This window comes from Akebia trifoliata, chromosome 13 (genome assembly GCF_017979445.1).
Source record: "Akebia trifoliata isolate Shusen 1 chromosome 13, ASM1797944v1, whole genome shotgun sequence".
Lineage (NCBI taxonomy): Eukaryota > Viridiplantae > Streptophyta > Magnoliopsida > Ranunculales > Lardizabalaceae > Akebia > Akebia trifoliata.
Window position 1 is genome coordinate 11,907,111 of NC_141387.1, and position 26,262 is coordinate 11,933,372.

A 26,262-nucleotide genomic window follows, 5' to 3' on the forward strand; every position below is an offset into this window, starting at 1 on the left:
GAAACATTTTTTTTTAATTAGATTTTTTCATGAAATCTAGAAGGTGATGGTGTTAGATTTCCATTGTGATAATCCATGAGGGCCTAGCAATCCATTTTAATATTTAAAATTTTAAAATTAAAATGGATGGGTAGAGGGCATGCGGGCAGGAGAGAGGCATTGTCTCTCTATTACTTACATCATTTACGCCAAATGTCAAGCGGCTGTTGGGCTGTAAGCAAAAAATCACTTTGTATGAAACGAGAATTTATAAGTTTGATTTACATAATTACTTCAGGATTGCAATGAGAAACATTAACAACGAAAATGTGAATAAAACTCAAAAAGATAACTTTCATTCGATGAAAAAGCCTAAATAAAATCCAAAAGTTGAAATAATTCAATAAAGAAAACAGACTCTACACCTTGATTGAATCCATTTTAACATTATTTTTTCTTAAATATCTAATATAGTAATCTCCCCATGGTTATTATTGTTATTTCATTCCATATTCATTAAGACTACTCATGATCCAATATGGGTTTGGTTCCTATAAAATTAAGAATGATGTCTATGTGCCACGCGTCAGTTGAAGTTGAAAACGAGTTGGGTTTGTGCATACTGCCCAATGTGTTTACTTCAAAACGTGTCACATAGACATCGTTTCTGTCTATAGGAATCGGACGACACCGTAATGGATCGCGACTCAGTTATTAAAAGCAAGGGTATTTTTGGAGCCAAATACTTCAGTATTGTGACATGGACACTTAAATTCAGGTAGCTCTCCCATTACTATATTATAATAAAGAGAATCAAATGGAGGGACCACCCACCGCCCCCACCGGATACTAAACACTACCTTAACAATAGAAACAAAAAGAAAAATATGCTTTCCAGCTTTGAAATAACTAATCTTCGCCAGCTCTAACACTAGTTGTGGGTCACGCTCACGCGTCGTAGATGCAACGTCTCTTTCTCTTTCTCTTTCACGGATATCTCCTTCCCTCTCTTTACTAAAACTTTAAATTTACAACACCCCATAACTTCCTCTATATATACCTCATAACCCCATCTCTATTCTCTACCCTTCACTCAAAACCAACCTCTCTCTCTCTCTCTCTTTCTCTCAACATGTCAACTTCATCTTATGGGTTTTCGGTATTGTTATTGTTTTCTCTATTGGTAAGCTCTTTCATGGCTACTTCTGCTGGTAATTTCTACCAAGACTTCGACGTCACTTGGGGAGATCATCGCGCTAAGTTGTTCAATGGTGGCCAACTACTCACTCTATCTCTGGACAAGGTCTCGGGCTCTGGTTTCCAATCCAAGAGAGAGTATCTCTTTGGAAGGATTGATATGCAACTCAAGCTTGTCTCTGGAAACTCTGCTGGCACTGTCACGGCTTACTATGTACATACCTACTCACATCCATCATCATCATCATCATATTCATAATTGTAGTTATATAAAAAAATTAGATTCAATTAAATGAATCATATTCTTCCATTCAATTCTATTTAGAATCAGCATGTTCTAATGTTCAAGTGTGTTCATATCCACTCTCACTACCTCTATCAAACCTTTTTTTTGTTTTTAGGGTTTTTCTTTTGCTCTTTTATAACCTTTAACTTTCAAGTCTTTTCTGAATTAGGTGGTTGGTCTTCATCACACGTGATCAAGCCATCTCAATCAACTTTCTCTTAACTTATCATATATTGAAACTCTTTTTTATTTTTTCTAAGCAAGATTTGTAATAAATGTTGTGTTCATTTATACATAACTAACATTTTCTATATTGCAGTTATCTTCTCAAGGTCCAACCCATGACGAGATCGACTTCGAGTTCTTGGGGAATCTTAGTGGAGACCCTTACATCCTCCACACCAATGTGTTCACCCAAGGAAAGGGTAACAGAGAGCAACAGTTCTATCTTTGGTTTGATCCCACAAGGAACTTCCATACCTACTCCATCATCTGGAACCCCCGACACATTGTGTAAATAACTCACTCAGATTCTTCTTTAATCTTGAATATAATTTTTCTTTTGAATACTCATCCCTTGATAGTGAGCATATTATAAAAGACATCCTTACTTTTAAAAAAAAAAGTTGGATTTCTTTGAAGTTTGAACTTGGCTGGGTTGTCAAAAGTCTAAGGAGGCAACTTAATTTTATTAAATCAAAAGAGTATTTATAATGTACCTCATTAATCAGTGAGTTAAAAAGATGGTTTCAAAACTCATCCCATACCGACATGTAGTATCACCCGAGTCGTCTTGGTATCAGGCATGAACGAGACGGATAGAAAAATCATTTATTCGGTCGAGATTTAAAACCCCACGTTCATTTTTCTCATTTTTGAATCAAATGTCTCAAACGTAAAGGAGACGACTCAGTATCTGGCATGGACGAGATTGGAAACTGAGTTTTAAAACCATGGTTAAAAATAGCCAAATTTCATTCATAATTTATGGATTAAAACTTTATCACCAATCTTATTCCTTTTTCTTTCCCCCTCTTTTCTCAGCTTCTTAGTAGATAACACTCCCATAAGAGAATTCAAGAATGCAGAATCAATACGTGTTCCCTTCCCGAAGAACCAACCCATGAGGATCTACTCAAGCCTCTGGAGTGCCGACGATTGGGCCACGAGAGGTGGGCTCGTCAAGACCGATTGGACCAAAGTCCCCTTCACCGCTTACTACCGAAACTTCAATGCCAATGCCTGCATATGGTCTTCTGGATCCTCTTCTTGCGCATCAAAGTCATCTGGCAATTCTTTGTGGGATAATTCATGGGATACTCAAGAGCTTGATTCAATGAGTCGAAGGAGATTGAGATGGGTGCAGAAGAATTACATGATTTATAACTACTGCAGTGATTTGAAGCGTTTTCCTCATGGTCTCCCTCCTGAGTGCAGGCGTTCAAGGTTTCTATAGAACACAAGATCAATGTGTTTGCAGCTAATTGCTTCTGTTTCCGTCTTGCTTGCTTTTTATTGTATATTAGCGTAAAGATTATTTTCTATTAAATAAGTTTGTTTTGAAATGTATTTCAGTTAACTGAATAAGATTATTTATTTCAATAAATCATTGTATGAGTCTCAATGGTAGATTATTTATCAATTAGAGTTCGTCCATGCATGCCTATGACATGGCATCCTCTTTGGGGGTTTAGGGGGGTAAAAGTGAAAAACTAATAAAATTAAAAGGTACTTATTAAAATTTGTTTGCGATTAAAAGAGCAAAAAAGGAAAAATAATAATTAAAGGAATATTATTGAAAAAGAGAGGAAGGAGGACGAAGAGAATAAAGTAGAAGGGGTGAAGAAAGAAGGCAATACAATGGGACCCACACGATTGAATAAAATCATTATATCTAGTAAACAGTCTAGACTCAAAAAATTGTGCCTAATTTGTGATGTATAGATTAACCACAATACGTATGAATACAGTTTAGGAATTATCAAATACCAATACACATGTATGAAAGAGAGAAAATATTTGGTACATAATATATAAAGTGCGATGAGATACACCCGATTACTATTAGAATGTGTCTTGAGATTTATTGGACTCATTTGAGGATATGATATGATTGTAGACATGAAAAAAGCATGATGAACCTTACATCTTTCATAAGAATCATGATAATCTTATTACCCCACGTGGCAAACTCAATCGACTATCCTGACGTGACAAGTTTGGCAATCGTAGATCTGCGCTCCTCAATATACACGATTGCAATTCCCCATAAAAAAGTGTATCTCAAGAGAACTGTGTTTTTCAAGGAGTGCAGATCTGCTGGTCTCGAATTTGTCACGTCAGGTAGTTGATTGAGTATGCCATGCGGGGTAATCAGATTATCATGATTCCTTTCATAACTCATAATAAAATCCCTAATAAATGGGCCCTACACATCTAAATTACGTCCAAATTACGAATTGAAATTTTAATTTTGAATATTCATAACTACAACCCATGGTTCTGAACATATCTAAGTGATCAATACTAAGCACCCAATTAGATTTATTAGCCCACAATCTGATCAACCAACCCCTCAAATGACTAGCCCAATAACCAAATAGCCTTATCGTGGCTCCTACACCCTAAGGGATAACCATTAATATTAATTATGGATTACCTTGAAAACTTTGATATATCATTTGCTCCAAGTAGTTCTTCTAAGCATGTAAGCTCGGATCCCTGGTTTTAAAGATACATGTTATGAAAGAGCACACAAGAAATATTAAATCAAGAAAATACAAGATTTACATGATTCAATTAAGCATATAGTTCTCTACTGTGAAAAGTAGATTTTCATATAGCATATGGCAAGGCACCAATTGGGGAGCATAACAAGCACCTTCTTTGTTGCACCACATCATTTGACTTGATTGGTATTGACTTGGCTAACCAGTCCTATATGTAACAATTTATATTTTATACTAAAGAGACTTACTAATCGACTCCAAATAACACTGTGTGCAGAGAACAATCGAATTTTCTCAAATGTATAAGGCTCTTATCTCAAGAAAAAGCATATATGATTTCCTACTACTTCGAGTGTTATTTCAAGTCAGTTTAACATTTCTTGATACTAAATAGTAGTGCCTTATCCATGTGTTTAAAACTCAAAACTCTAATGGACTTGAGAACCTGGATGAGTCAAATGAAAATAGATTAAATTTATAAAGAGTGCTGATTTTGAACTCAACCTTACAGTGGGGGACTCAAAACTCACCGACATGGAATGGGCAAAGAACCATAGATTCTGTCCCTCAGGATACACAACCACCTATTGTACGTTGTTGTGTATCCCGAGGTACAGTTGCATACCCTGAACAAAAGAATCTATGATTTTTTTCGCATGACATGTCAGTGAGTATTTGAGTCCGGTTGTTAGATTGAGTTCTAAAATAATTAGTCATTTATAAATATTTAAAAATAATAGTACTTTTAATTAATAAAGATATTTATTTTTTATTTAAAAAAAAAAAAAATTAGTATATGCAACCACATAACTGGGTCCTTTGACAACCTTATTAGGTGGGTGAAGATATATTCTTAGGGGCCTAGCTAATGATTAGCTCTGGCGCTATCTATTACCCTACCTTTGTATTATGCCTCTAATAGGCACAAAACGAGCACCAGAGTTCCCTCAGTTCCAACCTTCCTCACAAAGAAAAAAGAGTATTAATTTGTGAGGGAGCAGTGACTTTAAATCACTCAATGGCAATTAACCACATATTTATATGATATGAAATCTTCTACCAAAGGATTGATTAGATGTATAATTTTTCCTTCAAGTCAAAAAGTGTTCTAAAGTAAGTAAAGAATAGCTCACAAAAAAAACAAAAGAGCCTATTATGAAGACAATGAAGAAGATATCCATGGATTTCAATCTACCATACTAGCTAGCTCTACCAAATCATGATTTTAAAACTCACGGCCCCAAAATTCGGATGAACGAACTCCCCAAGTCAACTACTCAACTTAATTGAGGCAGCTAAAAAAATGACATGGTAAAAAATTTAACCAAGTTATATATGCAATTATATTTAATATGAGTTGCGATCCAGAACGATATTTCATTCCTATAGCAACCTACAATGTCTATGTGACACATATTTATTGGAGAACAAACACAACACACACAGGAGAACAAATACAATGGACTGTGTGCGCCTAGAAAAACTGCTTGGTTAATTAGGAGCCGGATGTATTTTAAACTCTAAACAAACACATGCCACATAGAACCTGATCCTATTCTATCGAAATGGGACACCATATGTGATCCTTATTCTTTCAATATTTTGTGGATCACAAAAGATAAGTATTATTATTCAATTTAAAAAATTATTTATATATATATTTGATTAATTTGGATTATCAACTTGACTAGACAATAGTTTTTAAACTATGTACCAAACTGGTGGGATAGTCCTTCTTTTTTTTTTAAGAACCCTAATGATTTCTTGATGGGAATCTCATGATATAATTAGCCACGCATGCTAAAGCATATGTGGAAAGCTAGCCAACTTAGTAGTTTGGAATTGGGACAAATTATACTAATCAACCACTTGGCGGACAGACTTGGGTAAGTGATTAACAAAATAGAATCCCAGGTCCCACAATGACCAACGAGGCCATTGTCCGGCATGGCCAAACCCTAGCCCATTTACAGTTTTTACATTGATGGATTGGGCCTAGACATTGAAGCCCGATCCCCCTCAGGCCTGTCTCCCCCCTCTTGTTACAATTGACCCTTGATTTGTTTTTTTTCCCAAATATAGTCATTGTCCAACTTTTCTTCTTCTAGTGGTAAATTATTTCTAATCTATTAACCTCAGCTTGATCTATCATTTTTCCTTTATCCCTCGAAGTAAAATTAATTAGTTTTCTATCAAAAGTCCCATCATTTTGTATTTAAAATCCTATCTTGTTGTTAAGTTTTGAAGGTTGAAGACTTCAAGCAGATGGAATCTATATTTGTTCCTTGAACATGGTTGGATACCACATGCATGTCGAGCACAAAATTTTAAGAACTTAGATAAGGGACTGATTTTCTATTTGGTAACAATTGCAAGAAACTGATTTTCTAAACTTTTTATTTAAAAATTGTAAGAGCCTATATGTGGATCTTAGTCTTTTTTTTTTTTTTAATAACCAGGTATCCCTGCAGACAGTGAACCGGGCCGTATTTGGACTTTGCCCAGTACATAGACCATGGTCTTGTCCAAGGACCAGTCCCAAGTCATGTGCAATGCCCGCACATCACACGCGCACCAACTAAGTGAGGGTGTGCCCTCGAGGGTGGCTCCTGAGGAATTAATACTCATATTGGTTATCAAACTCACGACCTATCGGCATTAACCACTTATCTATCCGAAATTGCCATTCAACCTTGATATGTGATACTTATTGGTGTACTATTCCGTATCTAATATTTAAGAGAAATTTCTCAAAACATGATCATACTGCATGAAAACTGGAAAAATCATCGGGCCAAGGCCCAAAAATTTTAGAAATCAAATTTTGATGGCTCAGGGCTGTTGAATTTTTTTATGTTCCCCAGATTCGATAGCTTAAAGCCGTCGAATTTCTCCCATCCTCCATTAATTTGACAATTTTTGTTCGTTGAAAAAAAAAAATCGGCAATGAAAAATTCGACACCTTGGTCCGTTGAATATGGGCTTTTTTCAAGTTGTGTTAACTTTTGACGAAATTCCCATTTCGGGCCACTATTCATTTTAATTCCCAAAACGTGAACAGCGATATCACATGTTTTTTCAAGTGACAATCTCGCTATAAAGTAGCTAAATCGTTTATATGTTTTTTCAAAGTGACAATCTCACTAATTATAAAAGTGATGATCTCATATATAGGTTCACTACTTTTTAGCAAGACCGGCACTATATAAACCAACGAGATTGTCACTTGGAAAAAAAAAATATATCAGGGATCTAGCTACTTTATAGCTGTGAGATAGTCACTTGAAAAACCTGTGATATTGTTGTTCATGTTTTGGGAATTAACATAAAGACTTAGTCGGATTGAGATTAAAATGGTAATTTACCCAAAATTTAGATCAATAACACAGCTTCTGTTCATAATTGGCTTACGAAGAAAAGAAAACTTCTACGAATACAAATCATGCTCTGTTATTCCAATCTATCTTGCAGATCTTTGTCGCAGTGATCTTTCCTTAGGTTATGCTCTGTGTCCTTAGCTTGCAGTTTTTGAGTGATTCCTTCAATTTAATTATAGAGCACATGTGCAACAGTAGGTGTCAGCTAGCTTAATTGGTAAAGTCTTTGGGTGATGAGATTAGAGACCTGGGTTCAAATCCCAACAGTATCAAGTTACTGATCTCATTAAAACAGGCTTACCGATAAAATAAAAAATTATGGGGCCATGTGGGGATTTGACTAAGTGATAAGGTCCCAATTATTCGATTTTGGGACCGTAATTGCATTAAGATTACCATTGCATAAATGTTAGTTCCTTTAAATAATTGCAAAATTATTTTATTTATCCAAATTAATAAAGCTAATGATATATTAGTGTTAATTGTAGCGCACGTGGAAGCCAACAAATCGCGAAACAATTACGGTTACAATACACGAGTCGAAGGGAAGTTTCCAGAAAAATCTCGGTCGATTTGGGCGCCACGTCACCGCGCTGCGGCTAGGCATGACCGCGCCGCGGTCATCTCGAGGAATTTGTCTTCGAGATTTTTACAGAAACTTCTAGAAGCTTCGGTGGTTGTAACTGATTGGGTAGTTCGAAGCAAATCATCCGAAAAGTTGACCCGATTACCCGAATACAAATGTTATAAATTGGGGGCTCTTCTCTTCTTCTCTTGTTCCATAAGTTTTAATTTTTTTTTCTTCTTTTAATTTTCTGTAATTTTTCCTTTTGGTGAGATCTTGAGAGTAGTGAGAACATCAAGAGTAAGCCATTGGCTCTATTGTAACTCTTTTGAGAGATCCATTCAAGAAGGAATCAAGTTGCATCTTCATCTTCTTCTCCCATCTTCTCTTTGCTTTTTAGTATTGTTGCAATATGATCCTTGCGATGATCGGCTAGATCCTCTTTAGAGAGATCAATGATGCCGAAGCAAGTTTATCCCTCTAATGTAGTTTTAATTCCTTATTTTGCTTACATGTTTACTATTCTAGAAATTCTACTTTGATTAGATGATCTACTTATATTTTTGATTCAAACTTTGATAGCCATTACTTAGATAAGCTCAAGAACGGCTATGCTTTGTGAAGAATCTGAATATAAGCTAGGCAATCTCAATTAAATATGAATTTTCATGAATGTCTCTTGGTTACCTTTAATAATTAAACCGCTCCACCTTCCGATCCATGAGCAATGACTTGCTACATGGATTGAGTTATTCTTGGAATTGATCTACATTATGGGTAGTTTGTGAAGGCTACATTGAACTCTCTAATCTCCCTTTCTTTTATCTTCAACATCTAGTTTCTGTTTTAAATAGAATTGCAAGTTTATTTCCATCTTATTTGTGCAACAAATCAGTTTTGTTTTTTAAATCAATCTGTTTCAAAGCTTTGTTTTGGTTTCTAATCGAATGAATATTTGAATCTTCGTTGTCCCTGTGGAACGAATTCGACTTACCCAAAGTCCATTTCTTAATCTTAATCTCTGCATCTCTATTGCAAGCTTTACAACCGATCACTAAGCCATGCAGATCTTCCCCCAAGCTATGCTCTATGTTCCTATCTTGCATGTTTTTGAGGACTATATATCTTCTTGAGCTATTTGACTATGTTGGCTTTCATCTTGTCCAATTTCCATTAGAACAATTGGGTTTCTGTGCACGGATAGTAGGATCAATAGAGAGATACATTGGTAGAGATAGATGGAGAGGTGAAAAAGGTACCCACAAATGGTGTTCAATTGTGGTGTGGAGGGATTGACATAGAGAGATTGGTAGAGATAAATCCAGAGGTGTAGATAATGTTCCATGGACAGTGCCAAATTGAGGGTGTAGTTACTCATCCCTTCTGATGTAGGACAAGTTGCTGAAGAATTTATGGAAAGTTTGGATCATCAAAAGTCTAAGGTTTAGACCCAAGGACCTAGAGGGGCGACGGATTCAAAATCATCCAAGAAGACTCATATTTGAATGGAAATGTCGAGATCGTCAAGATCAAAGCTTTGCAATTGAGTTTGCATTTTTAAGTCTGATTCATTCGTCTATCCTATTTGTTAGTTATTTTTTGGGCGTCCATGTGGACCCAACTCTTATTATTCACGTATTAGGACTCCTTTTTGGAGTTAGAGTCCTAATAAAGTTGACTTCTTATTTTGTCTATAAATAGATAAGATGTGGGATGTGAATAAGGGAACAAGAGAAAACAGAAAATAAGATTCTCTCAAACATAAACTTCTTCTCTCTAAACTACAGGATTCTGGGTTTCTATCAAGAGGACCCTAGGGTTTAAAACGTGGAAACAACAACAGCTCTAGTAGCGTCAATATGACGGTTTTTTGGACTTTCGATCTCCGACGATCGATTCAACGTGACGCGAAGCAAAGCTCAGATCTCCGCTGTGAACAAGAAGGTACGCTCCCTATAATATTCCTAACACTATTTTTTAGGCAATTTTGCCATTTTTGGTAATTTCTGTTTTGTTAATAACTTTAGTTATAGAAGCCAGAATTACGATGATTCTCCCTTACTTCATTTTTACTATTTTAGTAATTTTTTGTTAATTTGAGCAAATTTTGTGTTTTACTAGGATTAGAAATTCTTTTCTATAAAAGGGGTTGTAATTGCAATGCAAAGATGATTTTGAATTTAATAAAACTTCTCTTTAAGAGTTCTTTTCTGGTGGATTCCAGATTTTAATTGTTTCACGCTGCATTACCTTCCTTGTGCAATCTCTGGTCTTTCTAAAATTGCTATTTTAGTTCTTCTGCAAAACATGAGACAAATTCTACTCAAGGAATTGGTCGAAGGTTCAAGTGCATTGTAAGAGAAAATTCAAGACCATTCAGTTCCATGAATTATGATTGTAAGTGATCCAGAGACCATTATTCCCATAAGTAATTAGAATCAATTAAATTATAGAAGTCAAAATTGTAAAATATTTTCAGTTGTAAAATATTCAATTTCAATAATTCTAATCAATTGACCAAAGAGAATCGATCAGTGAAAGTAGGGATGTTCAAACTGATCGATCGACTTGGTATATCCGATCGATCACATTAGGGTGAAAACCGATTGATCAACTTTGGTCATCCAATTGATAGATAAATAGTATTTCAATTATTTTAAAAGTTCAAATTTTTTCTCAAATTGGTTTTCATACATAAGGTTTCATATATGCGATTCAACATTCAACTCGAGGGCATAAACAAGTATGATTGTTTTCATCAAATATGAAAAAGAGTGTGGATTGTATGCACCCTGGGTGGAGGATTGAAGCCCTCCTCCCACACTCCAATACACATCACGTAAGTCATAATCCAAGGAAATTCTTAAAAGGAGATATTTTGGGCACTAATTCCTTGGATTATGGCTTCCGTGGTGTGTATTGGGGGTGTGGGAGGAAGGTTTCAATCCTCCACCCTGGGTGCATACTGACAAAGTGAAGAATGAATAGGCTTTTGCCTTATATCATTTCATTAATCTAGTAGCAGAATATATATAGAGGAGGATTACAACTGAGAGCTAATGAAGTTGTTACAGATCCTATATACAAGGAATGAGTCATAACAGACTCCTAAGGCCAAGGGTACAGCAGATGTAACAAATATGAATGAATCATAACAGACTCCTAAGGCCAAGGGTACAGCAGACTCCTAAGGCTAAAGGTACAGCAGATGTAACAAATATAAATGAGTCATAACAGACTCCTAAAGCCAAGGGTACAGCAGATATTGATCTTCTATCATGCCCCCTCAAGATGGAGTGCGGGATCGAAGTCCAATCTTGGATCTGATGTGAAGAAACCGTTGTCTTGGAAGAGGCTTGGTAAGAGCATCAGCAAGTTGATCTTCGGAGGAAACATGAGCAACACGAAGAGCACCACTTTGAACTTGATCTCGAATAAAATGAAAATCAATGGCAACATGCTTCATTCTTGAGTGAAAAACAGGATTTGAGTAGAGTTGGGTGGCCCCAACATTATCACAATATATTACTGGACAGCAAGGAAGTGAAATACCAAGATCTGATAAAAGATAACAAAGTCAATTTAGTTCAGCAGCAGTATTGGCAATAGAACGATACTCTGCCTCAGTTGATGATCGTGCAACAGTCTTTTGCTTTTTAGAACTCCAAGAGACTGCATTTTTGCCAAGATAGACAATATAAGCTCCTGTTGAGCAGAAAGTATCTTTGTCTCCAGCCCAGTCAGCATTAGAAAATGCATTTAAACTAAGAGAGGAGTCAGTAAAGGCATGTAAAGTGGTGGATGAGGTTTGATAAATTTGTAGACCATCATCAATGGTACCCACCAAATAACGTAAAAGCCTCTTGACAAAGGACCAATGGTCTGTGGTTGGGCAATGCATATATTGAGAGAGTTTGTTGACAACGAAGGCTATATCTGGCTGTGTAATTAGGAGATACTGGAGGTTGCCAACCACTTGACGATACTCAGATGGATCAGGAAGTGGAGTTCCGGAATTCAACATGAAAGAATGACTTGTGGTGATGGGAGTGAGAACTGATTTGGCATCAATCATTTTTGTCTAAGATAAAATATCCAGAATATATTGCCGTTGAGAGAATAACATACCATATTCGTTGGGGACAACCGCTACGCCCAAAAAATAGGTTAAAGTACTAAGATCCTTTAGTGAACATCGCTAAGCAAGAACTATCACAAACTGATTAACTATGGCAGAAGAGTTACCCGTAAGGATAATGTCATCTACATACACAAGTAGATACAAAATACGGCCAGCAGTGTTGAAGACAAATAAAGAGGCATCATCATGAGTTCTTAAACCCAGAAAACAGAAGAAAATTTCTCAATTCATGATACCATGCCCGAGGAGCTTGTTTCAGTCCATAGATTACTTTCTTGAGTTTACACACATGTGTTGGATTGTCTTGATCAACAAATCCAAGTGGTTGTGACATGTAGACATTTTCGGAGAGGTTACCTTGAAGAAAGGCATTGTTAACATCTAGTTGTCTAAGAGACCAGCCACGACTTACTGCTAGACTGAGCACAACTCGTATGGAGGTTGGTTTAACCACAGGGCTGAATGTGTCATGATAGTCTATGTCAGGACGTTGATGAAAGCCCTTGGCTGCAAGGCGAGCTTTGAACCTGTCAATTGAACCATTAGATTTGCGTTTAATTCGAAATATCCACTTACATCCTACTAGATTTTGGTGAGTATCTGGGGGAACCAATAGCCAAGTTCCATTTTTGACTAGAGCATCATACTCCTCAGACATAGCTTGACGCCATTTAGGATCTTTTAGAGCCTGTGTCACTGTATTTGGTTCAAGGTCAGCTGGTGTGGAGAGTTGTGTGTAAAGATTCATTTTTTTTAGGGGTTTGTGGATGCTATTCTTGGCTCGAGTGATCATTCTATGAGTGGGCTGGGGTTGAGTTGCAGGTAGGGGAATGTTGGTTGTGGATTGGGGAGAAGGTAGTTGAGTTACATGGTTCGGTGAGGTGGGTTCAGCTATGGTATTGGGCAGGGATAGTGGTACTGGTGCTTCGCTGGGGAGCTGCTGAAGAGTGTCATCTACCGATGGTGTATGGAGTGACGTGAGAGGTGTAGTAGATACACAAATGGGTTGTGGAATCCAAGTGGCAATGGAGTTGGGTTGAGGACAAAGTGAAAGATTGGAGATGTGTGTGGATGGAAAGGAGGACTCAACAAACTTAACATGTCTAGAAACATAGATTTTAGAGGTTGAGGGATCAAGGCAATGATAGGCACTTTGAGTTAAAGAATAGCCAATGAAGACACATGGTTTGGAACGGGAATCTAGTTTGTGAGTGGTATAAGGTTTAAGCGAGGGGTAACAAAGACAGCCGAAAATTCTTAATTTTGAGTAGTTAGGAGCTGTTCCGAAAATCTTTTTAAATGGAGAGGAGAGATTGAGAGTTGGAGTGGGCATTCGATTGATTAAGTAAATTGAGGTAGCAAAGGCATGAGACCAATAAGCTAGAGGAAGTGAGGCATGAGTAAGTAAGGCTAAACCAGTTTCAACAATGTGAAGATGACGTCTTTCGGAGAAGCCATTATGCTCAGGTGTGTGAGGTGGTGTAATGAGATGAGAGATGCCATTTTCAGCAAGAAAGTTAGCAAGGGCGACGTATTCACCACCATTGTCTGAGTAAAGGGCCTTGATGTGTCTGTCAAAGTATTTTTCAACAATGGTTTAGAACCAAATAAAGATTGCTTTGACATCATATTTTTGTTTTAGAGGATAAAACCAGACATATTTGGTGAAGTGATCAATAAAGATGACATAGTATTTAAACCCTTCATTTGAGATTATTGGTGAGGTTCAAACATCAGAGAATATTGTGTCAAGAGGGTGAGCAGAGAAGATTGTTGATTTAGAGAAAGACAATTTATGGCTTTTATTGCATAAACAAGCATTACATGAAAAATCAGATGATATAGATGAAGAGGAGCCTAGTTTATTGTTGAAAACAATGTGTTTCAAGATTGAAAATGCTGGATGTCCTAGCCTATGATGCCACTCAGAGGGAGATGTCTTTATGCTGGAAAAGGCAAGAATTGGAGAAGAGATTGGCCACTCATATACACCATCTTTACTGTGTCCCTTCAGTAGTGCAGCTCCCGTGCGAAGTTCCTTCACAATAAAAGAAGATGGTAAGAACTCAATAGAGACATTGTTTGTAACACAAAACTGTGAAATTGAAATGAGATTCTTTTTCATTGCAGGAACACAAAGCACATTATTTAATTGAAAGGTGTTTTGAGAGGCTGTTGTGAGAGAGGTGGAACCAGCCGAAAGGAGGGGCACTTTTTTGCAATGTGGCCTTGGATTCTACAGATCTGGCAGTATCCTAGGTATGAACGAGAAGGACAGTTGCCAGGAGAAGAAGGTGGTCCACCATTTGGTGGTGTGGAATACCGATTGGCATTATGGTTGGAGGGACGCCATGAGGTGTTGTTGTTGGAACCTGAGTGAGAGCGCCAGTTCAGTGTGTTGCGGCTAGTAGGATTGGCAGTGGCTGGGAATGGAGATGGTTCTAGCATTGGCATTTGCAAGGTTGCTTCAAAGTTGAGCAATTTTTAATGAAGTTCTTCAAAAGTAATTGAAGAATCTCAGGCTTGAACTGTCCTAACTAATTCCTTGTAATCATCTCCAAGGCTGTCAAGAACTTTCTCTATTAGATCTTTTGTATCAAGTGGGACTCCAAGAAGGGCGAGTTCATCAGATCGGGCTTTGATGTTCTACATATATTCTGAGATACTTTCAGAACCTTTGGTGAGTTTCTTTAGAGAGTTTTTAACTTGCTTGATGCGTCCCCGAGATGGCTTGGCATATGTGTTGGCCAAGGTATTCCATGCTTCATAAGAAGTTCTGGATTGAGCAATGAAGGGAATGATAGTTGGGGAGAGGGAGCCAATGAGGGCATTGAGGATGAGCTGGTCTTGTCTAATCCAGAGAGTATATGCTGGATTGGTGCTGGTGATGTTATTATGAGTGATGGTGGCTGTGGGACATGGTTTTGTTCCATCAACATGGCCTAGGAGGTCATACCCAATGAATAGGGTGTGAAACTGTAGTTTCCAGGATAGATAGTTGCTGGATGTGAGTTTAAGAGGAGTTTGGGCAGCTACGTTGATGGTAATGAGTGTATTGTGACTGTCATTGGTGTTTTGAAAGGATGTTTGGGTAGGAGTTGTAACCATTATGGCGAGAAAGGGAATGGAAGGTAGGAAGGAAAAGGGAAAAAGAAATTGGACTATCACTTATGCTCTGATACCATGACAAAGTGAAGAATGAATAGGCTTTTGCCTTATATCATTTCATTAATCTAGTAGCAGAATATATATAGAGGAGGATTACAACTAAGAGCTAATGAAGTTGTTACAGATCCTACATACAAGGAATGAGTCATAACAGACTCCTAAGGCCAAGGGTACAGCAGACTCCTAAGGCTAAGGGTACAATAGATGTAACAAATATGAATGAGTCATAACAGACTCCTAAAACCAAGGGTACAGCAGATATTGATCTTCTATCACTTACAATCCCAACTCAAATGAAAAAGGGTTTGACTAGTTGCAAATCACCTTAAAAATATTCTTACGCTCCACATGTATGGCTGCACTTGAAAAAATAAAAATAATAAAAGAATTAAAAGATTGCAGTCCCTCCTCTTCTTCTTCAAACACGTCCACAATAATTGTGCAAAATACATAAACTGGCCATGAACCAGATAAAAAGGACATGTCTTTGAGTTAAAGACTTCACAAATTAAATAGTTGTCTAAATTTTCAACCACAGAGATTCTATAGATGACATGGTCTCGTTGTTCCATTTGTTTCTCCTCTCTTCTTTTTGCTCTTTCCTCTTTTCTCGTCTCGATTGCACCTCTCTGATGCTAAATGGAAAACATCAAACGTCACACGTTTACCAAATCATGGTTTTAAACATGGTACGTATTTATTGGAGAATAAACACATCAAGCCGTGCATCCCTAGAAAAACTGCTTGGTTAGGAGTTCGATGTGTTTTAAACTCCAACCAAACACATGCCACATAAACACCGCTCATATTCTATAGGAACAGGACACCATATGCGATCGTGACTCATTTGATATTTTGTGGAGAACAAAAGACAAATATTTTTATTAAATTTCAAAGATTTTTTTTTTTTTTAATATATATAAATCTAATGTATGTATGTATATTTGGTTCATCTGGATTATCAACTTGACTCGACGAAGTTTACATTCGAATGGTGGGATTGTCTTTTTGTTGGAATCATAATGATTTCTTGATGGGAGAATGTCGTGATATTGCCACGCGTGCTAAACTATATTAGAAAGATAGCCAACTTAGTAGTTTGGAGTTTGGACAAATTATAATAATCAATAATAATCCACTTTGTAGATAGGCTTGTTCTTATACTTTAGTGCATTATTAGGCTTTGGTAACTGATTAACACAATAGAATCTCAAGAGTCATAATTAGCTACCCAAAATATGGTAATCGTTTTTGAGTCACATTAGAATCCCAGATCTTTTCCAGCTTTCCGAAGAAGATATGGTAATCGTTTTCAAAAAGTGCATTTTCGGGTTAGAACTTACAAGTGGGAGTGACATTTTGACCAATGAGGCCGTGGTCCGGCATGGCTCATCCAGGGCCGCTTATGGTTTATAGATTGATGGACTCGGCCTAGACCTTGGAAATCCCGATATGCCTCAGGTCCATCTCCCAACTCTTGTTATAATCGACCCTTGATTTTTTTTTCCCCCAAAACTAGTCATCTTCATATTCTAGTGGTAAATTATTTTTAATCTAACCTCGATCTATCGTTTTGACTTTTTTTATGCCTTGCAGGAAACCTATTATTTTTCTATCAAAAGTCCCAACATTTTCTACTCCAAAAGTCCTATCTTCTTACGAAGTTTTGAAGGCTTAAGACTTGAAAGATATGGAATTATTGTTCCAAGAACATGATTAGATAAGGAACCAACTAATTGCATACTACCACTGGATGGTTGCACCCCAATCTTAAAAAAATACCTATTTTTTTTCATAATCTCTCTTAATATATAGCTTAGACTTCACTAAGATAACTTACTTGGTCATCTTCTCCATTATGATCGTGTTCTCTTTTACAAGGAACTAATTTTCTAAACTTTTTATTTAAAATTTTTAAGAGTCTTCGTTTTTATTTATGAAATTTAATAATTTTAAGATATTTAATAATGAAATTTATTTTTATTTATTAATTATTCTTGCTAATTTTACTTGTAAAATAAATTAACATGTAACATTGGATATTTGAAAGGTTAGGGTTTATATAGAAAATATTATGTCTACATTAAATCACTCTTGATTTTTTTTTTTTTTGTTGTTGTTGTAACATTCATCGAACCTGATGCATTTCATTTTTTTGTTGAGTCGTGATTAGCTGACTCGAAAAACCGGTCTGTACTTGATTGACTTGAAAAGTGCACAGAACCATATATCTTTTTTTGGGATACACAATGAAAAAAGTCAAGTCACTCCTTGTTAGCAATTTGGAATACGGCAAAATTTTGATACATGAAAAAATCGAGTTCTATCTGATTTTGCATTGTAACAATCTGGTCAAAAATCCGATAAATGGAAACTATGCAGCATATGCTTCATACATGTATTATCCATCCCATTTCAAAAGTTTGAAACCCAAAAATTCAATAATATGATAGTGATGTTAACAGTGATGGTATAGGTGAAAGTGGTGATGGCAATAATGATAGTGGTGATAATGAGAGTATTGAGGTTATTGTTCCATTGGATTATAAAAAAAGACTAGAGTTGAGGGATAAATCATCAATTTGAAAAATTAAGATGTAATCATTCAAATAAATGTAGAGGGTATGCCATTATTTTTTTTTTAAAGATAAAAAAGACATTTGTCACCTAAAAAGGTAGATTCCTCCAAAATTTTGAAGCATAGCCGCTTTCAAAGTCAATTTATGTTAAACGTCACAACTTACAAGTTTACATTTTGCAACGTACAAGAAGTTATAATAGCATTTTTTTTTTCTGACAATAAAAACAAACATTTTTCAAAATATGGGTTAGAAGTTTTGGATTGAGTTGGTTTTTTGTGAGAATGGTCTCTATGATGAGAAGATCATCTTCACAAAAAATCAGCCTAATCTAAACATTCTAACCCCATCAAAAGTGATTTAGAATGTGGACCGTCCATTTTTTTATCAATAATTTGTAAATCAGTTTTGATGGATTTAAAAGTTTCAGATTGGGCTGGTTTTTTATGAGGATGATCTTCTCATCATAAAAATCGTCCTCACAATACAGGGAGTGATCAAGGGACATAAGTAAAAACTGTTTTATAAAAATTCGTAAAAATCGCAAAAAATCTTGTTTTATTCATTTTTAACTTAAAATACATGAATTATTCAAAATAGTTCAATAATCCAAAGAATAATACTTTCATTGAAAAAAAAATGAAAAATCCGTAACTTTTTCAAGAATTAAAGGGGAGATTGCTAACAAGGGTCCAACTTTGAAGCAGGCAACCCATTTCCAATTTAGAAAAAACCTACCTTGTTACAAGACACTAGCATTTTGAATTTATTTCATGCCCTTATATTTTTATCAAAATTTGAAACACCTCCCTAGAAACGCCACATGTAATCCCATGGACATGGTTCCTTCAAAATTTTGAAGTGGGTTGCCGCTTCAAAGTTTTTTTTCCGAAAAAGTCTATGGTTATGTGCACTTGCCACGTCAACCGAGTACAAATCGATTATTTTTTCTCGGAGTCATTTTATCATTAGTCAATTTTTGTGTTTCATGTGCACACAAAAGAAATCGCAACATGAAAAGGAAACAACACTTTCAAACATAGAAAACAACAATCCAAAATAAAACAAATATTTTCGCAAAAAATCATTATTTTTTTAAAATGACAAAAATACCCTTAATGGGCCCATACCAGTTTTCACATTAAAAAACTTTAAAACACTTGAAATAGCCCTTTTTTATTGGTCCCTTTCTAAAAATTAAGTCTGAAAATCTCAAAGCCTCAAGAAGCACTGCCCTGGAAAATCCCTCCCAAAAGTAAAATTTGTCATTACAAAATCCTTTACAACATAGGCTTTACAAAATCCTTAATCTCACCCAATCCAAAAATCACAAAATTTGAAGAAAAAGAATTCAAAAAATAACTTTTAATCCCAAATTGAAAACTTTCTAAAGTTGGAACCTTAAAAAAGATGTAAGAAACTAAAAGCTAATCAAAGTCAAGTCAAACATCATCAATCATTCAATTGACCGAAGTCCCAACCCTAAAATTATTTAAACAGTCCATTTTCTAGATCATCTTTATTATTATAATGAGAGAAGGCAAATTATAGAAGTGGTTTGACACCAGAATTTGGATTCCAAAAATATCCCCACCTAAACACTTATATTTAATATAATCAAGGTCATTTTTGTCAAAATCCAATAAAATTGCAATTGCAAAGTCGCATGTCCTAAAAATCGTTGGATATTTTTTAAAATTACAAAAATATCTTTTTTACTATATAATTTTCAAATCACCCTATAATTAATAATATAAATTACAAATAATCCATTTCAACACATGCATTTGCATATGCCACCTTCTAGTTCAAAATAAGAAGAGTAATTTAATCATTATACTCTACAAAACCGTAATTAATAATCATTATAAAATATCAAATCTAAATTTTTATAAAAAATCAATCAATTAAGTCTTTAAAAAAATAATAAGGAAATTAAAATTTAATCAAATATATACGAAGCATTGTCTTTCAAAAAATATCTCATACTTTACACCAAAATCTTTCTAAAAGAAAAAAAGGCAAAAAAATATTTCTAAAATCTTTCACACACAATTTAGAAACAAAAAAATCTGTAAAATCCACAACACAAGACACATCTAATTCGATCAAAAAAAAAAAAACAAAAAATAGAGAGAGAAACCCAAAATTCGTGGGTCCCCAAAACCCTAATTTTTAAACATAAAAATACCTCTGAAAAAACCTCCAACAATGAAAATCGAAACCCCCAACTATTCCCGTCAACCTAGCCTTCTTCATTCTACACCGAAACAATCGATAAAACGAGAAAAATTGAAAAACAATCATTCAAAAAATTCTGATCTGATCCAAAATCTAAAGAGCTTAGAATATTACAAAAGAATTATTTACCTCCATATAAATTATACGACATCCAATTTTAGACTAGGTAAGATTTTCTTTTCATTATTTTTGGGCTATATGTATTTGTAATGTAACATTCATCGGTATTAGTAGAAATCGGCATTTATTAGGTGGGGTTGGTGCCTAACATTTTCCAACCTGGTAACCTAATCCTCAAACCCGTTCACTTTTGTAGATCATGCCTTATCCATTTTATTAGTCATTTCTAGACCTTTAAAAACTAGGTGGAGACTTCGATATATTCAACATGGGTCCATATTCGAAGATCGTGGTACCTTCATTGGCAACATGGAGGAACTCACTTGAAATTATTGATGATTGTTGCATTGCAAAAGGTGATCTAGACTTTGTTCTTTGTTCCATGTTCTTCTACGCATGCTAGCTCTTGTTGGTGCATTGTGTGCTTACCTTAATTTTAGAGCGAGAAAATTTCAATCATCGCTGTATAATTTTATTTTTTTTATTTTAAGAACATAAGTTTCAGCTACGAGATCTCATTGGAAGTATACGTTTTTTTTTTCTTTTTTTTTTATAAATTAAAAAATAATTTATTAATTGTACTCATGGTGTTGTCTTCTAAAACCACTGAGTCAACTCAGAAAAAAACAAATTGTCTTATGGTTCCAATGTTATCTGTTGCAAATCAAGAGAGATTGGAGGTGCGGAACAAATCCTCCTGGAAACTTGATCTTACACATACATGGCTCAAACCCTCCAAAACAGGCCTCCATCTCATTTGAATTATCCACCAAAACTATAAGGTAGTTCTCTCCTTTCTATCTTTTCCATCTCTTTCGTTTGAAGAAAAAAATAAACTCTTTTTTAAGAGATTTGCAAAGAGAGAACGAACAGAGAGAGGAAGCATTAAGTGATTATCTTCTTTACTTGAATGAACATGGATTATACAAAGAACAGGAAAAAAAACTACAATTTACAAGCAAAGACAGAAACTTGCTTAAAGAATAGTTTTCTACTTCTAAATCTATCTTTGTATTTCCTTCTGAAGTTGCTGTCATTGTTTTAATTCTTTCCTTTTGTCCATGCTTTCATTGTTGAGAAGATTTGATTGAGCTTTACATGGAATCCATGAGATAAGAAAAGTGGAAAAAACATTGGAAATTGGATAGCTAATGAGATAGAGACTAGGAATGCCTTGGTCACCATGTTTGTTGGAGCTATTGAGTTAATACTTTAAGATACACAACAATGTCAAATGTTGTTGGACTTTCTGGGTTTTGTTGGGTATTAAACATTTTAATTTTAAATCAAAGACAATTGATTGGGCTAATAATGGACCACCCATCAGCAATTCAAGCTTACCCATAAAAAAAGTTGTTTGGTGAAGTCCTACACTCGCTGTCCTGTTCAGAAATTCCAGTTTGGGAAAACCGGTAAATCAGACATTTAGATGTAACCAATGAAGCTAACCTTGCTAATGTATGGCACTAACTATATGTCAGCTTAATATCCAAAAACCTGTGAATCCAAATGAATGTGCAAGTGGAGTTGAAAAAGAGATAAGTGAACTAGCTATCCAACTCCCTGGTGTACAAAATATATACTCTTCATCAAAGGTCAAAGGATCAGAGATGCAACTCAATTCTTTTTTAAATTGAAGGAAGATTGTGTAAGTCATCCAGGAAGGCAATTAAAAAAAAAAAGCTATCTTTTTAACATGGCCAATATTATTCTATGGTGGGATCCAACACTCAATGGGTCACAGATTCATCTTTAGCCAAAAAAACACAATCCATCTGATAATCTCAAGTCTCAACATCCAATCCATCTCATTTGCAAAAAACATCAAGAATGATGTGCAAGATTATTATTTTTTTAAGAAAAAAGGGGGAAAAAAACAGATCAGATCATCTATGTACACTCACACACCAAGAAAAGATTAGCATCCTCTTAAAGAAAATGGGTAAAGATGCTAGCCAAGCACAAGCAAATGCCAACGAGTTACCAAGCACCTAGCACGTAAACAAGCATTGTAACGTGTAAAAAATATGTTGCCTTGTAAGTTGCTTGTGTGACGTGTGTGGAAGTTATTCTAAGCTTACTTGCAAATCACAGCCCATAAGCATCCCACAATTTGATTGAATATACAATTGTTCTAAAACTTCCCTTTCTACGCTTCAGTCATAGATGATTAAATATAGCAGTCTAAACCGTAAGCTAAATGAAAATCAAGGAGGGAAGGCAACAAGCAAGCCTATAGCATCCAGACTCAGGTAATAATTAAATTCCTAGATGGTAATTTTGTGAGAACTTCGGTTAGTTGGGCAGGATGGTGTACAGATAACTTTTACTATCGACGATAAAACCAGACAAAAGAACAATGTACTATAAAAAAAATGCAGTTAAGATCCAAAAAATTGCAGAATAGTTTAATCCACTACAGTAATTGTATTTTTATGATACAAATATTTATATGCTAAACGGACCAATGGCTTCATTCCCTACCTCAAACATGATGTAGTTATCGTTTCATATATTCCAGTAGTAATGAAAGAGCTAGAAAATTCTTTCATGTAAAATGCTGGAATAACGGATAGTCCTTAAACACCTGCTTCGTCTCTGAACCTAGCAATAAAAAATGTAAACAGTTTAAGGGAAACTTCAAATGAAATTCTAAACCCTTGATGGATTCATAGGGTATTACTTTAAATAAAAACAAACTGGTTCACCATATCATAAAAGATCAAAAGGTAGCATATCAGGTCTTTTTGATAGTAAATGTATTGAAGCAGAAAAGAAGATACAAAATAGCCACTTGTAGGTTGAGGTGACAGACAGATAACCAAAAAACCTGACGTTGTGTATACTTGCAGAAAATAATTTCTCAGAAAAATCAATTTCCTAGAAAACGGTCATGAAAAGCTGAGTGGGATCCAAAGTGAACTTGGACAGGAGAAGGAAATTCCAGTATTGAACGTAATGTAATTCACTAAAAATGTGATCTCCAACATGCATATTGCAAGCTTAAACTTGCGTTTGTTTAGATAAGTAGAACTTTGCTTATACTAATGTATGAACTATTTTATAAAATCCTACTTGACTTATACTAATGTATCAACTATTTCATAAAATCATCCCTAAAAAGTTTCGACTTTCAGTATATTCACATAAAACATTAACAAGTCCAAACGAGAACCCCTATTTTCACACAGGTGCACATGTATGCCAAACCAAGAATGCATAACCTCATGAGCATACCTACATTTAGAAGAAAGAGGCAAAAAACAAATAAATAAGTCCCAAGAATAGTAGAAATAACCATGGGTAAGGCAGAAGGTTTAGGGGATAAGATGGGTGTAACTTGGGCAGGTTGGATCGGATTTGGGCCATCATACGCCAACCTGAGGAATCTCAGATAAACCAAAGAGCGACTAGGTAGGTCTGGTTAATTGGGCTGGGTGCTATTTAACATAGAAGAAGAAGATAATGACTGTTCTGTAATTGTCCAGGGTACCTCTCTCCTTAAAAGGAAAAACATAGAAGAAGAAAAATATGAAACAAGAAGAAGATGAGCTTTAAATAACCTATATGTGGTGTCTTTTCCTAGAGCTGATTGAACGGTTGAAAACTCCACTCATTTATACAAAAACTACTCAGTATATTGTGGATGATTATTTACGTGATGACATCAGATGATGACAGGTGGTAATATATGAAACTGAGTCCCAAGGTCATGAGGTAACGTCACGTCCATCCGAGCCCGAAAGAAACATATGGCAGCAGAAGACAACAGACAAATTCATCACCTAACCCGGAGTCAGATCTCGGAATCAGAGAAACGGATTAGATATTCGAGCTCCGAAATATAAGAGATCTAATTGAAGTATCATTCGCTATAATGACATCGTAAGGTTAATGTATTAACTAATGTTCTACTAAATGTAATCTCTTGTATTATATTTACTTTATTGCAACATGTCAATGTTAAATTATAAAATCTGTTTACATTTAAAATAAAGCATTACTATTTATTGATGTGCATACTTTATTGTCATGTGTCATGTTCTGTTTATAAGGGTTGAATACAGTTCATAAATTATACATTAAACAATAATAATAATAATAATAATAAATCCCCCAAAATGGGAATTGAAATATGGTCAATCAAAAAAATAATACACATGTCAGTGTCAGTGTCCCTAATATTTAACAGAAAGCATTTTTGCAACTATTTTAGTATATTTTGTAATTTTGGAATGTATAGTTAATTGAAAGCACAAGGCATCCATGAGATTTAGTAGGAAGTAGCTTTATGCAGCGGATAACAGCATTACATGCCACAATAGAAGCTATAATCAATCTCAGTATCTCTTATGGGCAAGTTGTAAAGCAGTTTAGCTAATCAAGTGTTCTTCATATATTTAAAATAAACCAACTTGTTTGGAGGGTTGGGTACAACTTACGTGGCTTAATATGAAGAAACTTTTTATAAGCTCAAGGTTTACCGTACAAAAGCATGTGCACGTTTTGATCATTCTTATAAGAACTGGGCTACTTTTATTTTTGTGGGTAAGCTGAATTTGAACCCACAATCTCGAAGTTGCATTGCTAGACATCAATCATGTGAAATATGAGTCCAAGCCCTTCTATTAGCCACTCGCATACAACTTTCAAAACTAAGAAACATTGATTGCAAAATCAACACCTACAATACCCATATCCCTGAATGCGAAATGCCCTCTTCGACATAAAAAATTATATCGAATCTCAAATACAACAATAAACTCATCATACAAACAAGCCGCAAATGAGGAAAAAAATGGAATAAATTCAACATTTAAACAGTTTTATTAGGAATCATTTCTAGAGCTCAGCAACCCTAAGTTCATATTCAGATTCAGATTCGGTTCAGTAACCACATACCATTAATACCTAAATAACTAGAAACCCTAACAATATATGTTTGGCAGATGAGATGAAACAATGTAAAAAATAGAAGATTTTAATAGATTTAGTAGGAATCATTTCTAAAGCTCAAAAACCCTAATAATATATTTACAGACGCATTAAGAACATCAGCTTGATAGATCGAAATGAAAATCACAAAATAACAAACAAACAAACAAACATCAAAACTTTAAATAAAAAATAAAAGATGAATGTTGAGGTACCATCTTTGTGGGAGCTGGTGCTCTTCAATGTGTTGAGCAAAAGCGGAGATGGTGATGGAGAGGAGGAAGAAGCTATGGTTATTGCAGAAGACATTGAAAGAGAAAGAGAGAAGAAGATCTCTCTAACCCTAGTTTTTTTTTATGGAGGTTTTCTACTTTCGATCCTCTTTTACAGTGTAGAGAGAGTGTGAGGTTTTAAAGGGGTTTTTGTTTGTTTGTTTGTATTTTTCCGGAAAAGAAGAGTGCACGAATCCAGAGAGAGATTTACCGAATCCGAGGTGAATCAATAAAAAACGCTTCTCTTGGATTTGAATTAAAATTTTAGCTACGCGCCTACGCCTATACTACATCCTTTTTTTTTTTTTTTTTTTTTTGTTGTGAATCTAGTGTGTGTTTGGGTGCAAGCATGTTTCTATCCTTGTTCAGGATAAGTCATTGATCGAACTTTAATTGGAATTTAGGTGTCCAAGAACAATTCAAAGTGACGAAGATCACCATATCGTGGCTGGACTTTTTTAACCTCAAGTCAGAGTTTGATCTATTTGAATACATACATAAAATCCGTTTCGATAGAAGGTAAAAAATAGTTATGAGAGAAAATAATATTTAGAAAGTAGAAAATGATCTTCTTTTATATTTTAAAAATTAGGATTTTTACTTTTTAAAAATAATTTTTGAAAATGCATCCATACAAATTTTTTAACTTCTAAAAGTAAAAAAAACCTTATTT

The 26,262-nt window shown here is 35.1% G+C and overlaps 1 protein-coding gene and 1 long non-coding RNA gene across 2 annotated transcripts; one reads left to right on the plus strand and one right to left on the minus strand.

Moving 5' to 3' along the window:
* The first annotated feature begins 1,055 nt into the window (after positions 1 to 1,055).
* LOC147387864 (xyloglucan endotransglucosylase protein 1-like) lies at positions 1,056 to 3,071 on the plus strand. Its single transcript, XM_086421479.1, has 3 exons — positions 1,056 to 1,390; positions 1,782 to 1,975; positions 2,507 to 3,071. The coding sequence occupies exons 1-3, from the start codon at positions 1,112 to 1,114 to the stop codon at positions 2,916 to 2,918; spliced, it is 885 nt and encodes a 294-aa protein (XP_086277605.1). The 5' UTR covers positions 1,056 to 1,111; the 3' UTR covers positions 2,919 to 3,071.
* Positions 3,072 to 22,721: 19,650 nt separating this feature from the next.
* Positions 22,722 to 25,905, minus strand: LOC147387865 (uncharacterized). Its single transcript, XR_015171566.1, has 2 exons — positions 25,533 to 25,905; positions 22,722 to 22,986 (listed from the first exon to the last, which is right to left on the minus strand). It is a non-coding gene; the product is annotated as an uncharacterized LOC147387865 (long non-coding RNA).
* Between the last annotated feature and the right edge of the window lie 357 nt (positions 25,906 to 26,262).

Coding starts and splice junctions, on each gene's coding strand:
- LOC147387864 (XM_086421479.1), top strand. CDS start 1,112: ATGTCAACTTCATCTTATGGGTTTTCGGTATTGTTATTGTTTTCTCTA. Junction 1,391..1,781: donor GCACTGTCACGGCTTACTAT/GTACATACCTAC, acceptor TCTATATTGCAG/TTATCTTCTCAAGGTCCAAC. Junction 1,976..2,506: donor TGGAACCCCCGACACATTGT/GTAAATAACTCA, acceptor CTCTTTTCTCAG/CTTCTTAGTAGATAACACTC.